This window comes from Schistocerca serialis, chromosome 1 (assembly GCF_023864345.2).
Source record: "Schistocerca serialis cubense isolate TAMUIC-IGC-003099 chromosome 1, iqSchSeri2.2, whole genome shotgun sequence".
NCBI lineage: Eukaryota > Metazoa > Arthropoda > Insecta > Orthoptera > Acrididae > Schistocerca > Schistocerca serialis.
In genome coordinates, this window is record NC_064638.1 from 798,374,724 (window position 1) to 798,393,133 (window position 18,410).

General features: G+C 42.2%; 1 protein-coding gene across 1 annotated transcript in view; it reads left to right on the plus strand.

The window, feature by feature from the left end:
• LOC126434484 (tenascin-like) overlaps positions 1–18,410 on the plus strand; it is a 172,203-nt gene that overhangs the window by 41,878 nt on the left and 111,915 nt on the right. The window contains exon 2 of the mRNA XM_050090456.1: positions 18,029–18,154. Within this exon, the coding sequence (XP_049946413.1) occupies positions 18,029–18,154 (126 nt within the window). The remainder of the gene's footprint in view (positions 1–18,028; positions 18,155–18,410) is intronic.

Below are 18,410 nucleotides of genomic sequence, written 5' to 3' on the forward strand. Positions count from 1 at the left end.
GGTTTTCTGAAGAACCGCCCGTGAACTGATGGTGAATCCGTAAGTCCCATGAAGCCCACCGTAGACCAAAGGGAAAAGAACCAACCTCTTTGCTTCACTTGCCTAAGTTGGAGGAAGTGTGTAATATCCATACTTTGACTCTGTGCTGTATGTTAGTGACACTAAAACAATCCTCCTGTTGGGTGTAGAAATGTTCCTCGAAATGGTCCCTATCCCAAGGGCTATCCGAGGCACTTGACCCTTCCTATTTATCACAAACAGAAATCGAGATATGAGCATCGGAAAATCCCGTTTCTATGCGCGGCGTTTTGGAACGTATTAGGTACTCACGCTGTCGCATGCATACCGATAAAGTGAGCAGTTAAAGTACGAAATATAAAATAACCAGAAACAATAGGAGACAATAATAGCCCCGTCATGGGGCATCTAGCAACGCATCCTGGAATGGTTAATTTTGAACTACAAAGAGACACAGCAGGGTGAAGTAATAAGAAGGGAAACAGAATATGAAAATTTTGAATGTAGTATATGTAGAGAGGCGGGAAAGATTACTACAAAACAGCAAGAATTGAAAGACATTAGACCACTCGGAAAATTGATAACGTAAATAAAAACCCCACACACCGCATATATTTTCGAAATAATATTTCATTGCAGATACCGTGACAACAGACAGAATAGGGCAGTATTTTAGCAACTGTTTCTCTTAGCCCACTTTAACTACTTTCCGTACAAACGACCTAGACCTGAGAAAACTGCTAAGTTTTATGTTACCTCAGCCATTTAGATCAAACAATTGATGCTGGATTGTGCTGCAGCAAGCAGTACACGTGCTACAGCTTGGCTGTTCTGAAACTGTGCTTCAGTACTAACACAAATTGGACATTACTTTGTTGTAACACATTTGATGACTTCAGAGTAATAAATAAGATATCCTCATATTTCAAGATGTGTTACATTAAAAAGCACGAAGTTTCGGAAGAATTTTACTTCTCATTGCATACAAATCGTCATACGCTCTCAGCCAGTGTGTTTATAACAGGTGTATTCCGAAATTAATGGCTGTTCGGCTATAAAAAATACTTATTCTTTAGAGCGTCTGAATTTCACGGGCCTGTGTGTAGTGTCCGGCGGTCGGCAGGAATGAACTAACAGTCAATTTCAACACACTTTATTAAAATTAAAGAAAAACAAAAAACACCTTCTTCGCATACACTGAATTCCAAACGCAAGGACAACAAGAAAATCCCCACAATTCTTGTGGTGGCAAACCAGTTAAGGAAACAAAACAATGGAAGAAAATACTGACTAAAGTCTACTCTACCAATTACGAAATACAATGTGCTACTACAATGCTACGCGAGTATATATATAAGGGCGGCGTAAGTATTGGCCGGAGCTGTTCCTAGCGGTAGGTAAACACTGCCTGGATGACTGTCCGGGCGTGATTATAAAGCCGGGTCGGCGGAGTACTACATGAGTCATATGAGTTCCGATTGGTGGAACACTGTCACATGTTGTCTGGCTAAGAATTTCCGTATTTATTTGGAAAAGCCTGTTATTGTTTATATCCGCTGGCGATGTTTCCCTCCGCTCTCCTGAAAGGAGGTCGGCAGCCCATCTGGCGTGTCAGTTGTGTGGGCCCTCTATTTAATGAGGGGCCGCTACGACACTATGCAATCTGCCTTAGATGAGCCTCGCAGGCTCCGACCACAGTTATCAGCACTCACTGTGCATCTGGCATACAACACACTTTACACAGATTAGAGAAAATGAACGCACCAGCTACGTGTTTCATAGACAGACTGTCCAGCGAACAGCTCCAGAGGGAGAATACACTGGACAGCGTCTCTAGCGTCAATAAAAATCCCAGAGGGCGGCTGTCTGTCAGGTCATGCTCGGAAACCAAATAAAATCTCTACACTAATCTAGTGCTGAAACAGACACAACCTTCTCCTAACTCTCGCAACAACAACCTATAACAGCTGTTATTCTTAAGATTTCTACATTTTCTTCATCTAGCCATAATCATGAGTATTTTGTAAGTTATTTATGGCTTTTTCACTTTTTTTCTTTATACCTATGTGTAGTGTCCTGCGGTCGGCAGGAAAGAACTAACTATCAATTTCAACACACTTTATTATAATTAAAGAAAAACGCCTTCTTGGCATACACGAAGTTTTAAGCATAAGAACAACAAGAAAACCCCCACAACTCTAGTAGTGGCAAACCAGTTAAGGAAACAAGACAATGGAAAAAATACTGACTAAAATCTACTATATCAATTACAAAATACAATGTGCTACTACAATACTAGGGACAGCGTAAGTATTGGCCGCAGCTGTTCCTAGCGGTAGGTAAAACACTGCCTATCTGACTGTCCGGGCGTGCTTATAAAGCCGGGTCAGCGGAGTGCTACATGTGTCATATGAGTTCCAATTGGTGGAACACTGTCACATGTTGTCTGGCGAAGTAGTTCCGTGTTTATTTGGAAAAGGCTGTGATTGTTTATATCCGCTGGCGATGTTTCACTCCTGAAAGGAGATATCCTCTTCTGCCTTATTACCTTTCTTACGCAATCTCTTTTTCCGTCGAACGACTCTATACACATTTTACTTAGGCCATTGGACACTGCCTCAGGAAATTCTCTCTTCTCAGTCTGTGCTCTCATTACTTTCTTTCAGTTCGTGATCTCCATTAACCTACCATGCTTCCCCTTCAATATGATATCGTTCAAAACTCTTAGAACCATCAAAATTTTATTCCCATCGAGTAATTAAGGGTGTCTTCTGGGAGTCGTCAGGCACATTTTTATGGTGTTTCTGAAGGTATTTCCAATTTAGTTTTAACTCTCTGTAGCTGCAATGAACCCAAACAAGTTCGCCATATGTTTCATGTGACGCCCAGTGTCAACAGAAAGCGTCGGTTTGTATAACATTACAAACGTAGTTATTTTTAGTCAGGACTTTACGCGCCCATTCTACAGAACGATCCCAAATGAGTCTAGTGAGATACCTGTTTTCTCGATATGTATTAACAGGGACATTAAATCCCGAAGAACAACCAGTGCTCCACCAGCTGCAGCACTGCCCTGGCCCGCGCCCACTGCTGCCGCCAAGCATGCAGCGCTACTCAGTCGCTGGTGGACTGCCGTTCATTCCCTGTATTTTATTATCACTGTCGATACTTGTTGATAAAAAAGTATCGGACTAGACTGATTTGGGAGCACTCTATCGAGTGGGCACGTAGAACTCTTATTTAAGAATAATTGTGTTTGTAATGGTATACAAACCCACGCTTTCTGTTGACATTGGGCGTCACATGAAAGACGTGGTTAGTAGCAATTGTTTGAGCTCACTCCAGCTACACAGTGCTAAAATGAAATTGCAAATATCTGCCGAAACAGCAGGTAAACCGGTACGGTTGTGGTTGTTGTCAGCTTCAGTTTCGATCTTTGGAAGAATTATTTAGTCACTGTGTTCTTCGCTCTTAGTAATTCACCCAGTTACCAATTTTTAATACATAACGACGCCAATACCTTTTATACCATAGTTGATACTACTGTTACTTCTCTATTATCATCTGACCAGCCGGCCGCGGTGGTCTAGCGGTTCTGGCGCTGCGGTCCGGAACCGCGGGACTGCTACGGTCGCAGGTTCGAATCCTGCCTCGGGCATGGGTGTGTGTGATGTCCCTAGGTTAGTTAGGTTTAAGTAGTTCTAAGTTCTAGGGGACTTATGACCTAAGATGTTGAGTCCCATAGTGCTCAGCCAAGAGCCATCTGACCAAAAATCTGTTCTCTTTCCATTTCACACCAGTACCCCCACCAAGCCAAACAAGACTGGTCTTCTCTCTGTTCAGATTTTTCGGATTGTCTACAGCATCCAGACTTCCAACATTATGCACTCTATTAATTACATCGTTAGCCTTTGTCTTCGTCCTGTTAAAAATACTCTTGCGCTCAGCGCCTCCCATAGACCTCTACGGGAGACTGGATTATATTCAGAATTTTTTAAAACAAAGTGGTTCTGATGATGATTGTCACCGTGATTATCGTGGATCTAGGAGACTTAACGGTAGAGTTATCAGCGTGCATGCAGAATGTGAACTAAATGCTCAGAGAGAATAAAGCTTTTCCTCCTCAGTAATCTTCATGGGATAGTGGCCAATGGACACATATAAGGCACTTGAACGACTGCCCGGTAAGAACAACGTATTAAAATGGATAGCAGAATTCAATCCTGGCAGCGTACATGCCTACACTGACGTTCATGTCGCTTTTCCACACTTTAAAAAACTGTATTATAGTCATGACATAACATGGTAAATAGAATTATTTGATAAAAGCGCTAAAAGTTATTCCCTCGCACGTGAGCCAGGCTAACAAGAACAAGGAAGATTCACCCTCTGTGAGAATAAATAAACGTTGGACCTACTATACACATGGATGTTGAAATGGCTTAAATCAGATAAATGTCTCAGTTTAACAGTACATATCAAAAGAGGAATGGAGATGCTGTCAAAATTGTAAAAATTGAGATGTTCGTGTCTGCTTTGATCACTGACTAGAAAAGGGTGAACCAGTCACACCTAATCCATAGTTAGATGGGGAGTACCGACAACACAAAATCTTAAAACGTTCTCCATAATCGTCTCATTGTCATTTAAAACAGTATACAAACGTTTATCAAGAAAAACTGATGCTCTCTTGCTAGAATATAAAATGTAATCAGCTAAGACGTGGCGCACTGTCGCAGCCCACTGGTGGGTTCCCCTGCTGCAGGAGGTATTTGTATGTCAGAGGACGCTGCCGTCTTCTCAGTCGTGTTAAAAACACTTCTTTCCATCTGTGTGACTGGAACGTTGTTCACCATGACAAAACTGTAGGTGTGAGGAAACTTAAAATGTCCTTTTGTGCCTGCAAGCACACGTTCTCCCATTCACACATACAGTACTCTCCGCCTTAACAACGAGGCTAAAGCATTCAAGCTGACAGCAAGATGCAGCACATTATTTTCCTTGCTGTTCTGTCGGCTTGGTGATTTTCCTGGAGATCCCCTTGGCCCAATACCAATGATGGCCCAGTACCAATGATACTCCCTTGACTCGACGTTGTGCGTAAGAAGCGTGTTACGTGATTGGACTGTTTTCTGTGGTGGATGGATTTGCTGACAGACTGGTCTGTAGAGGTTTAAGGAGTCAGAGCAGACAAGAAAAATATTCCATCTGTTGTCCCTCATCCGCTCCTGTAGCCTTGGTGTTGCATATAACTCTTTGTAAATTCATTGGAAAATGTTTTCCTACAGAGACTGTCACGGGAAACTGCTAAGCAACCTACAGAATAGCCGTGCTTACACCCAACATTATAAATAACAAGTTTAGGTGCTCATCTAAAAACTCAAAAAAGGTTTGTTAAAAACTAAGATGCGGTGAACAAAAGATTTCTTACGCTTTGCGAAATTTAAAAACAACCTTAGGCTCACTACTAAACGGGGAGGATGCTTACTCCAACAGCTCCGCCACACAGGGCTCTGAAAACTCTTCCGTTGCTCTAACCCCAAACGGTGTTTTGCTCTTCTACGATTTACATGGACTTCTTTTGCTGAGCCGGCCGGAGTGGCCGTGCGGTTCTAGGCGCTGCAGTCTGGAGCCGAGCGACCGCTACGGTCGCAGGTTCGAATCCTGCCTCGGGCATGGATGTGTGTGATGTCCTTAGGTTAGTTAGGTTTGATTAGTTCTAAGTTCTAGGCGACTGATGACATCAGAAGTTAAGTCGCATGGTGCTCAGAGCTATTTGTTTTGCTGATGGTAGAACTAGAAGGTCAAAGGCCATAGGCTGGTGGTCACATTAATGTTATTAAAACAGAATGCTTTGTAGCAGTGCTGTAGGGTTAGCCGGCACGGTAGCCTAGAGTGTTCGGTCAGACGGTTAGCCGCCGAATCAACGATGAACGGATGTCATGGGACTTCAGCCCTGAAAAAATACAACGGATAAAATGACATTAAGAAAAGGGGGTAGCGTCTTTGGTAAGTAATCAAAACGTCCTCGTCCTCGGTCTGGGGTTCGAAACCCGACACCGCTTAAATTTTTATTAATAATCAACACTGGCGGCGGAGGACTTCCAGCATAAGAAGTCACGCTCACTCTGCCACCTGCCTCGTCAAAGGGGGCGGAGGTGCGGACAGAGGTTCAGGGCACTGTCTTGTCCTTAAGAGTGGGAAACTGATTCCTAAAGGTACAACAATCAGCAATGATTAACGGAATGAGGTTGCAGAAGGCAATGGAAATCACTGCACTAAAGACACATAACGTGTATCCATAGGACATGTGGCCTGTAATTGAATACGTGTCATAATGATCTCTCCATTAACAAAAGATTCTGGAATAGTCCCCCATTCGGATCTCCGGGAGGGGACTGCCAAGGGGAAGGTGACTATGGGAAACAGATTCAATAACCAACGAAAGGATAACGTTCTACGAGTCGGGGCATGGAATGTCAGAAGCTTGAACGTGGTAGGGAAGCTAGAAGATCTGAAAAGTGAAAAGCAAAGGCTCAATCTAGATATAGTAGGGGGTCACTGAAGTGAAATGGAAATAAGACAAAGATTTCTGGTCAAATGTGAGTATAGGGTAATAACTGAGGACGTAGGTTGCAAGTGCTACTCTCAGATGACGAGGTTAGCATGGGAGAGGAATTCGTGGGATGCATCAAACCAGTCAGAAGACAAAAAAAAAAAAGACAGTGACCAGTACCAACAACTTAAAGGGTAATACAGTACGTAAAGCGTAATACAGTACGTAAAGGGAAATACAGTACGTAAAGGGAAATAATCTAATAATCATGAGGGACCAGAATGCTGTTGTAGGGGAAGGAGTAGAAGAAAAGGCTACAGGAGAATATGGGCTTGAGACAAGGCTTGAGAGACGAGAAAGACTAATTGAGGTCTGCAATAAATTTCAGCTAGTAATAGCGAATACTTTGTTCAAGATTCAAAAAAAGAGATGGTATACTTGGAAAAGGCCGGATGATACGGGAAGATTTCGGTTAGATTACATCATGGTCAGACAGAGATTCTGAAATCAGATACTGGATTGTTATGCGTACCCAGGAGCAGATATAGGCTTAGATCACAATGTAGTGGTGATGAAGAGAAGGCTGAAGTTTAAGAGATTAGTCAGGAAGAATTAATACGCAAAGAAGTGGGATACGGAAGTACAAAGAACTGACGAGATACGTTTGAAGTTCTCTATGGCTATAGATATAGCAATAAGGAATAGCTCAGTAGGCAGTACAGTTGGAGGAATGGACATCTCTAAAAAGGGCAATCACAGAAGTTGGAAAGAAAAGCATGGGTACAAAGATGGTAACAGCGAAGAAAGCATGGGTAAGTGGGTAACACAAGAAATACTTCAGATGATCGATGAAATAAGGACGTATAAAAATGTTCAGGGAAATTCAGGAATACAGAAATACAAGTCGTGAAGAACGAAATAAATAGGAAGTGCAGGGAAGGTAAGACGAAACGGCTGCATGAAAAATCTGAAGAAATCGAAAACGAAATGATTGTCGGAAGGACTGACTCAGCATATAGGAAAGTCAAAACAACATTTGGTGAAAATAAAAGCAAGAGCGATAATATTAAGAGTGCAACGGGAATTACACTGAAGGCCTCTTTGAGGGGGAAGATTTGTCTGGTGTGATAGAAGAAGAGGAGATTTAGAAGAGACGGGGGATCCAGTATGATAATCACAATTTAAGACAGCTTTGGAGGACTAAAGGTCAAATAATGCAGAAGGGATAGATAACATTCCATTGGAATTTCTAAAATGTTTGGGAGAAGTGGCAACGAAACGTCGGTGTGTAGAATGTATGAGTCTGGCGACCATTTGGCTTTCGGAAATATACCTTCCACACAATTTCGAAGACTGCAAGAACTGACAAGTGAGAGAATTATCTCACAATCAGCTTAACAGCTCATGCATCCAAGTTGCTAATAAGAATAACATACAGAAGAATGGAAAAGAAAATTGAGGATGTGCTAGATGACGATCAGTTTGTCTTTAGAAAAGGTAAAGGCACAAGAGAGGAAATTCTGACGTTGCGGCTGATAGTGGAAGCAAGACTAAAGAAAAATCAAGAGGCACTCATAGGATCTGTAGACCTGGAAAAAGCATTCTACAATGTAAAATGGTGCAAAATGTTCGAAATTCCGAGAAAAACAGGGGTAAGCTAAAGGGAGGGACGGGTAATATACAATATATACAAGAGCGAAGAGGGACTAATAAGAGTGGGCGACCAAGAACGAAGTGCTCAGATTAAAAAGAGTGTAAGACAAGGATGTAGTCTTTTCCTCCCACTGTTCAATCTCTACATCGAGGTAGCAATGATGGAAATAAAAGAAAGGTTTAGGAGTGAAACGAAAATTCAAAGCGGAAGGATATCAATGATACCATTCGCTGATGACATTGCTATGCTAATGAAAGTGAAGAAGAATTACGTGATCTGCTGAAGAGGATGAACAGTGTAATGAATACGGAATATGGACTGAGATTAAATAACAGAAAGACGAAAATAATGAGAAGTGGCAGAAATGAGAACAGCGAGAAACTTAACATCAAACTTGGTGGTCACGAAGTAGATCAAGTTAAGAAATTCTGCTACCTAGGCAGCCAAATTACCAATGACGGGCGGAGCGAGGAGGACATCAAAAGCAGACTAGCAATGGCAAAAAGGGCAATCCTGGCAAACAGAAGTCTGCTGGTTTCGAACACAGGTCTTAATTTGAGAAAAAAATTTCTGTGGATGTACCTTCGGAGCACAGCATTGTGTGGTAGTGAAACATGGACTGTCGGAAAACCGGAAAAGAAGAGAATAGAAACATTTGAGATGTGTTACAGACGAATGTTGAAAACTAGGTGGACTGATAAGGTAAGGAATGAGGAGGTTCTGCGCAGAATCGGAGAGGAAAGGAATATGTGGAAAACACTGACAAGGACAAGGGATAGGATGATAGGACATCTGTTAAGACATCAGGCAATGACTTCCATGGTACTAGAGGGAGCTTTAGAGGGCAAAAAGTGTAGAGAAAGGCAGAGGTTGGAATCATTCAGCAAATAATACAGGACGTGGTTTGCAAGTGCTACTCCGAGATGAAGACGTTAGCACTAGAGAAATATTCGTGGCCGTCCACATCAAACTTGTCAGAAGACTGATGACTCAAAAAAAAAAAAGGGAAAAAATGGTGTGAGACTGTATTTTCAAACTCTGCAGTGCAATCACGGCGAACGTCGCCTTGTGCCACAACCAATTTGTTAAGTTTCCCTCGCTTTATGAAGACCGAGTGACTTGTACAGCGTTCGCCTAGGCACTAACAGTATGCTGCATACGTAACGAACGAATACTGTCACATGCCTACATCTATTGTTTGCTTCATTAGCTATCTGGCATTATCAGACGGACCAGGTTCTTTAAGGAGCCCCAGTGTCTCGATCGTACCGCTACTACTCCTTGCTTCTTGGGCAACACTGTTGAATTTAACACAAAGCTTCCTCACCAAGGGCCGGCCGGTGTGGCCGAGCGGTTCTAGGCGCTTCAGTCCGGGACCGCGCGACCGCTACGGTCGCAGGTTCCAATCCTGCCTCGGGCATGGATGTGTGTGATGTTCTTAGGTTAGTTAGGTTTAAGTAGTTCTAAGTTCTAGGGGACTGATGACCTCAGATGTTAAGTCTTATAGTGCTCAGAGCCTCATCAAAGGGCCGTTACGACTGATGATCACTCCATTAGTCTTCCCGCAGTTTTTCAGACTGACAGAAGTTCCAGCGTTTGTATGAGAGATTGCTAAAGTGACTTCATTGTCGACGTTCGATGTCTGTGGAATACAACCAGTGCCCCAGTTCTGGGACTCCGCTATCAGCATGCTGTCTGTCTACCTGTACGCCACAATCTTGTGATAACGGTCACAGACAGATTATGTTTCTGCTGGAAGCGGTAAACAAGTAATTTTTATAATCGCTAGCTGATAAATTGATATCGTCACCTATTAATATAGTATGGTAACGGGATCTTTCAACAACTTGTTCACCGAGGAAGATGATGACACTGTGGTTGAGCCGTTGGATTGGCATTAGGGGTGTGTGGGGTACAAATCCTCATACCCGACGATTCACTTTACCTTTACCGCTGCTTCTCTGAACACATCAAGGCGAATGCCGGTGCAGCTTATTCGAAAAGGATGCTGGCAGTTTCTTGGTCCGCCCTTGTCTACCCGGGATTGTGCACCATTCCCATTCAGTTCGTCGTCGACTAAGTACTAGAGTTCAATCATTTTTCTTTTCTTCACAATTGTCCTTCTATGAAAGCGTCTGCCATTGTCTATCGAATCAGTCGTCAGACAAATTCACTTACAATCCTCTGTTTTATACCCACAATTATTTTACCTAGAATATTTCACTCTCTCATTCGTGGCTACACCTTTAAATCCAGATTTACGTTTTATGGAACTTAATACGATTCTTTAAAAATAAGTTAAAAACAATCTTGACCGCAATGAAATATTTCTTTTGAACGGCTACTGGTTTCCGTCAGAATGTGACCATCTTCAGACCGTTTATACTGAGCTATAAATACAAATGGGGCTAGAGGGATGTCCGATAATAGTAGTAACACATAAAATACACGATACATAACAAAAAATAAAAAGAAATTATACCGATGATGGTAGGCGGTGGCGGTGAACGGAGGGGATGTTGTGACACCACACACGTCATCTGCTAGGGACAGCAACATAGTGATTGCCTAAATACTGCACGTCCTTCGTGTGTCGTTGCATCCATAATTTTGCGGATCAGATAAAACTCCAGTATTCACGACACAACTTCCATAAATTATTTTTTCCGGATCGCATACGTAAAACGGAGAGGAGACTCGGAAAAACAAATAGACCCCTGTAGGCAGTCACAAAGGATTTCATTAATTCTGTACTGTATGTTCAGTGGCGGGAACCTCATTTTCAGCTAGATCTCGTTTTATATACTATTTATGGGACCTTCGGAATGCCTGCGCACTGTAATATTACTAAGGTATACATTAATGCAGATGCTGCAATTAGCTGCATGTAAAACCAAAACTACCAAGAGATGAGAATTTAAACCTCGAAGTACTTTGTATATTATAAACAAAATATTTGCTTGTTGGTATAAATGCTACTTTGTTTTTCAAACTCTCGTGTGTATGAATAACCTATTTACTTTCAAAGACGGTTCACTTCCAGTCTTTTATGTTCTTTACTTTGAATGTTCAGCACGCATCCTTAGACGGTAAACAGGACGCTTCTTTAAGTGGACGAAAATCTGGGAGGAATAAGTTTTGTTATACAAATCGAACCTTCACTCAGAAATGTAAGGCTGAGGCCATGCATTAGGTACAGCACCTCCGAAGAGATCAGTATGGCAATATGGCAATATCTGCCATCGTAGATGTTTATAGTCCTACACTCGATCTAGTTAATTCTAAATGCCACAGCGCCGAAATCGCTGTTTTCTGGCTTGATAGGGTCCGCCATCCATTCATCTCCTGTGTCACCTCTTCTTCGTAGAACAGCACTTAACCCAACATCATTAGTTATTTTTGGCTATGTTTCAATCTTGTCATCCCACAGATGTTTTACTCATTACAGCTCCCTCAAGTACTAGGGAAGCTATTCCTTGATTTCTCACTATACGTCCTATCTTCCTGTCCCTACATCTTGTCAATGTTTCCAGCATATTCCTCTCCTCGCCGATTCTACGGAACGACAGCGCTAAAAATACACCAAAAATTAGCAGTTAGAGGCAGTATGGAAAATTAAAAATAATCATCTTAACTTTTAATAAAGGTATTTGAAATACCAGCCGTGCAATAACCAGAAAATGCTAATTTATACAACGACATGCTTCGTTATATTGATATAGAACATCGTCACTTGTCTGCAACGAAACATATGTACAGTTTTAGTTTGCTTCCTGGTTCCAAAAATCGTTGTTATAGGAGATACTGAGGTGTGATTTTTTACTTACGGCATTTCTTGTTAGATTTCCGCTCACATAAGGAAGTAGCGTCTGCTAGAGATTTAGAAAACAAACCAAAATTCTATGTTTCGCTATAGACCACTCGTGATGTTTTACATAAATAAAAGCCGGCCGGGGTGGCCGAGCGGTTCTAGGCGCTACAGTCTGGAACCGCGCGACCGCTATGGTCGCAGGTTAGAATCCTGCCTCGGGCATGGATGTGTGTGATGTCCTTAGGTTAGTTAGGTTTAAGTAGTTCTAAGTTCAAGGGACTGATGACCTCAGAAGTTAAGTCCCATAGTGCTCAGAGCCATTTGAACCATTTTTTATAAATAAAACAAATTGATTATGGTGATACAAATGCGCATTTTGTGGTAGCTGCACAGACGTAATTTAAATATCCGTAATAATGGTAAAGTAACTAAGAATGCTATGGCTACACGAATGAAGAGCTGCTCTTAACATTTCGAGGAGCGAGATGTAGGATTGGTGGTCTAGTGGACTGCTTACATTACTATTTCAGTTATTTTCGTTTCATTCTGTTATCTGTTACATTGTATTAACTGTTACATTCAATTAGCTGTTACGTTCTATTAACTGTTACATTCGCATGCTCGGACAATTTCTTCTCCACGCTAGTTAGCGTTTTTCCCCTTCAGCAGTTTAACTTTCACTTATCCCGATCAGTTGCTTCTTGTGTGTAGGCTAGCGCTCTTAATGTCATTATAAATGTCGTTCCATCTCGATTAGATCGTCTACCTAGTCATGCGGTCAGCTTCTGGGGCCCTAGCTACACCCAGCGTTGGCCATAGTAGGAGGTCCTGGTTTCAGATGGCGTTCATTCTGTTTTTCTCACATGTATTCCGTAATACATACCAAACCCGTTGATGATAATATGTCACGTAAGGAAATGTCTACTATTTAATGGAGTTCAGAAATTTTATTAGCATCGAGGTATCGTCCACAGATCATTATCCAACCCTCAGCGCCGCGCATTACAATTTTTTAGTCTTATTAACCAGGCTTCAATATTTCTAAGAGTGCCTTCATCAGAATTTAGACATTTAAAGTGGTCTAAAACATAATTACAAATTTATGGCAAAAAAATTAATATAAAAAGTGTAAGCACTGACTAACAATACAAGACAGTGACAGTACTTAGATGTCACGCTTAAAATAAATAACAAGCCAGAAGAGCTTTAGTCACAAAAATTCGAAAAGAATATCTGAAGGCGAGCCTCTAAGGGCTGCTCATACCTGTACAGCCACAGGTTGCAACGAACTGAGGCGCCCGCGTTAAGAAGCGCGGCAGGTGAACATGACATCGCAGCGAGAGCGCCGTCTAGTAAAAATGGTTCAAATGGCTCTGAGCACTATGGGACTTAACTTCTGAGGTCATCAGTCCCCTAGAACTTAGAACTACTTAAACCTAACTAACCTAAGGACATCACACACATCCATGTCCGAGGCAGGATTAGAACCTGCGACCGTAGAGGTTGCGCAGTTACAGACTGTAGCGCCGTCTAGTGGCCGCAGGTACAACTTGCTACTTAACATTTAAATGTAGACAGACGAAAATTATAATGAATATTATTCAGAATATAATGTAAAAGGCAATATTTTCTTTAACAGTGACAGACAAAGTAACATTTTGTCTACATCAGATCTCAGAAGTACAGTTTTAAGCATAAAAACGTCATTATAGAAAATACAGAAAGGTCTGAATGATACAGCCTGTAGAAAACGATATAACATGAAAAAAGACAATAAACCTTTCAATAAATGAAAAATTATGAGATGACTTAGACTGAAAAAAAAAAAAAAATTCGGTGAGCTGCACGAGGAGACCTGAAATTAAATGTCAAGTAACGGCTTTATACCGTTGAAGAAATTTTTGTTACGTAACTGCAGCTGCTTATTGAGAATGTGGCTATCATTTCGAGAAATATGTTTAAAAATCTCTAATTCTTCAAGAATATCTAATCCACTCCCTTTCTCTCGGTGTGCAAGATGTTGATATCGGAAATAGCCTTAGGCACGTGACCTGTAATCAGGCAAAAGACGCATTTTGGGGGCTAGTGGCTTTTTTTCTTAAAAGTTGTTCTTTATATCTGGTTGTAAAGGCACGTCCTGTTTGTCCCATGTAGTAAGAAGAGCAGGTATGGCAGAAAATCCTATAGACGCGAGGACTTTCTAAAGGGGAACGAATCGATTTTACATTATGAATGAAGCTTTTCTTCATTACTGGTGGAAAAGGCAACGTTGCAGTTGTATTTATTATGCAGAAGACGCTGGATCTGATAGGAGAAAGGAATAGAAAAAAAATTTTTTGGGTTAGGTTCAGTGATAGAGGTGCCGAGGGTAGTAACTCCTTTAACAGTTTTCATTCTGAGCATGTCATCTACTATGCCAGATTTATACTCGTTATTAACTTCTATCGTTTTGAGTAAATCGATTTAGTCGTTGAACTTTTCTTTCGAAAGTGCTTCCCACAAATCCAAAACATTTCACATATAACACTTGCACTGTCTCTGGCGTTGCAAGCGAACCCATATATCTACAAGCGAGATCCGATTGCATCATGTGACAGGCTCGCGAGAAAGACAAGCCTCGGGATGTACGTCACACTGAAAGTTTTACCAGTGCCACCAGTAGCTGGAAGTAGCTCGGTGAATAGCAGAGTGAAAGAACGCGGGCGCCTCAATCCGTTGCAACCTGTGGTTGTACAGGTATGAGCAGCCCTTAGAGGCTCGCCTTCACACATTCTTTCGAATTTTTGTGACTAAAGGCCTCCTGGACTGTTATTTATTTTATACCTAATATGTGAATACTGTCTCTGTCTTGTATTGTTAGTCAGACCTTACACTTTTTTATATAAAAATATTTTTTCGCGTAAATTTGTAATTATGTTATAGACCACTTCAAATGTCTAAATTCTTATGAAGGCACTCTTAGAAGTGTTGAAACCTGGTTTATAAGACAAAAAATTGTGACCGAGGGCTCATTGTTTCAATGTTAATTTATAAACGGTCACTGAACCAAGCAGCCGTGTTCAAAACTTTTCGTTTGAAATAGTTCTTCGCTCCATGTCCAAGATGGCTGCTGGCACTGGTAAAACCTTCAGTGTGACGTACATCCCGAGGCTTGTCTTTCTCGCGAGCCTGTCACATGATGCAATCGGATCTCGCTTGTAGATATATGGGTTCCCGTGCAACGCCAGAGACAGTGCAAGTGTTATATGTGAAACGTTTTGGATTTGTGAGAAGCATTGTAATAGACCTGTATATCCAAAGTTTGATCATGTAGACGCCTCAGTCCTAGTCTCAAAATTTTAGCAGCAAAGCATAATTCCAGTTGACCTGCTGAAAGCTTCTGCAGAATGGCTTTGCTACCTACGATCTGGGGCGTGAGTAACAGCTAAACAGAAACAAGATGCTTGTGTGAGTGTGGCGAGTCTCAGCTCGGCTGCATGCCACAAATCGTGCGAGTGGTGTAGCAGTAAGATACTAGACTTGCGTGACTTCCGTAAATCGCTTACGTGGGGATGTAATGGATTTGGGTGCAAAAATCGATTTTTCTAAGTTATTAGTTTCATAATCTACAGAGTTTAATGTATGCTGTGTGCGAACGTTAGTGTGACATCGGCGTCAATTTAAAATATTAAACAGTTTAACTCTGCACTGGCAGCCACTCCCACCTTTTCCGACATTAGGGTAACTTCTTGCAGCAATTCAATTTTTATGAGTGTAAAGCCTGTTTTCCTTCGATACTTTTGATTCACTGAAGTCGTATCTTCATGGGAAGATACAGAATAGAAATGAAAGCCTCAATAATTTAATTTGCACTAGATGCTCAGAAAGGACGTTCTGTAGACATGAAGTACTCAAAACAAGAGTTTATGATTCAGTTCTATGTTTTACTGGCGGTAAAAATGGCAGAACTGAAGTTCTGAAGGAAGTTGATATAGATCCAGGTGTGTTTGTAACAGAATCATCGATGACAGCAGGGTCAAGAAGGCTGACAGATCACTACCTTACCTATAAATTCAGGTCAGGTAGATTCTAAGGGGTGAGAAGAGAAACCTGAAGGATGAGGAGTATCAGTATCAAGCATTTAAGAAATTGAGGTAAGCTTTGAACCCCATTATCTCAGTTTTATATTTTTTGCATTATTAGAAGCCCTTTCTCAAAATATATGCGCTAATTCTAAGATTTTCAGGTGATATCCCAAACATTTTGCTGTCTCATTGGAACTAGAAAACACGAGATCTTCCGATTACATTCTGATTTTTTTAGGGTAGCATGTCGAAAAAAGAAAAACATAATTCTGGATGTACAAAATTCAAAACTCTGTTTAATAACGCAAATTGTGTCATAAATTAACTATTGTAGTTAGTGATCTTAAATCCTCTTAGGACACTACAATAATATATTCAAATTCATTGCATTATTATAATTTGAGTTACAACAATAAAAAATTAAAAATTAGAATTTCTGTCAAAATACACTACAGGCCATTAAAATTGCTACACCAAGAAGAAATGCAGATGATAATCGGGTATTCATTGGACAAATATATTAAACTAGAACTGACATGCGATTACATTTTCACGCAATTTGGGTGTACAGATCCTGAGAAATCAGTACCCAGAACAACCACCTCTGGCCGTAATAACGGCCTTGATACGCCTGGACATTGTGACAAACAGAGAGCTTCGATGGCGTGTACAGGTACAGCTGCCCATGTAGCTTCAACACGATACCACAGTTAATCAAGAGTAGTGACTGGCGTGTTGTGACGAGCCAGTTGCTCGGCGACCATTGAACAGACGTTTTCAATTGGTGAGAGATCTGGAGAATCTGCTGGCGAGGGCAGCAGTCGGACATTTTCTGTATGCAGTAAGGCCCGTACAGAACCTGCAACATGTGGTCGTACATTATCCTGCTGAAATGTAGGGTTTCGCAAGAATCGTATGAAGGGTAGAGCCACGGGTCGTAACACATCTCAGATGTAACGTCCACTGTTCAAAATGCCCTCAATGCGGACTAGAGGTGACCGAGACGTGTAACCAATGGCACCCCATACCATCACGCCGGGTGATACGCCAGTATGGCGATGACGAATACACGCTTCCAACGTGAGTTCACCGTGATGTCGCCAAACACGGATGCGACCATCATGATGCTGTAAACACAACCTGGATTCATCCCAAAAAATGACATTTTGCCATTCGTGCACCCAGGTTCGTCGTTGAGTACACCATCGCAGGCGCTCCTATCTGTGATGCAGCGTCAAGGGTAACGGCAGCCATGGTCTCCGAGCTGATAGTCCATGCTGCTGCAAACGTCGTCGAACTGTTCGTGCAGATGGTTGTTGTCTTGCAAACGTCCCCACCAGTTGACTCAGGGATCGAGACGTGGCTGCACGATCCGTTACAGCCATGCGGATAAGATGCCTGTCATCTCGACTGCTAGTGATACGAGGCCGTTGGGATCCAGCACGGCGTTCCGTATTACCCTCCTGAACCCACCGATTTCATATTCTGCTAAAAGTCATTGGATCTCGACCAACGCGAGCAGCAATGTCGCGGTACGATAAACCGCAATCGCGATAGGCTACAATCCGACCTTTATCAAAGTCGGAAACGTGATGGTACGCATTTCTCCTCCTTACACGAGGCATCACAACAACGTTTCACCAGGCAACGCCGGTCAGCTGCTGTTTGTGTATGAGAAATCCGCTGGAAACTGACTTCATGTCAGCACGTTGTAGGTGTCGCCACCAGCGCCAACCTCGTGTAAATGCTCTGAAAAGCTAATCATTTGCATATCACAGCATCGTTCTCCTTCAGGCGAAAGCCAGGATAATGCCTTCGATACAGCATAGCAGGTGACCTTCCCAATCCGCAATCAAAAGTTGCTCTCTGCCACTAATGACGGGTCGTTATAAGCGCTAAGCTGGCTGGTGTTTGGCGTGTTACAGAGCTGCGGGAGGCGTGCAGCGCGGACAGCGACTGCGGCGGCATCGAGCGCGCCAGCTGCGTCGAGAACCGCTGCTCCTGCGCCGCCGGCTTCGTGCCCGACTACGACGGCGCACGGTGTCTGCATGGTGAGTCAGTGGCAGTCACCACCTTCAGCTCCAGCAGCAGGACTTTTCCCCATCACTTCCTCAGTCTTCTTGGAGTCCTTCTCCGAAGCTTGTGAAAAAGTCTTTCCTTCCGGAGAAGTAATCTTTCTCCATCGACTCTTTCCAGGTGTTCATTATAGACTGATCACGCAGAACCTTGAGACCATCTATTTAATACCCGATGTACCTTTCACACAGATAACAGGGGCGATGCGTCGTGGCAGGGAAGGTCTTGGTA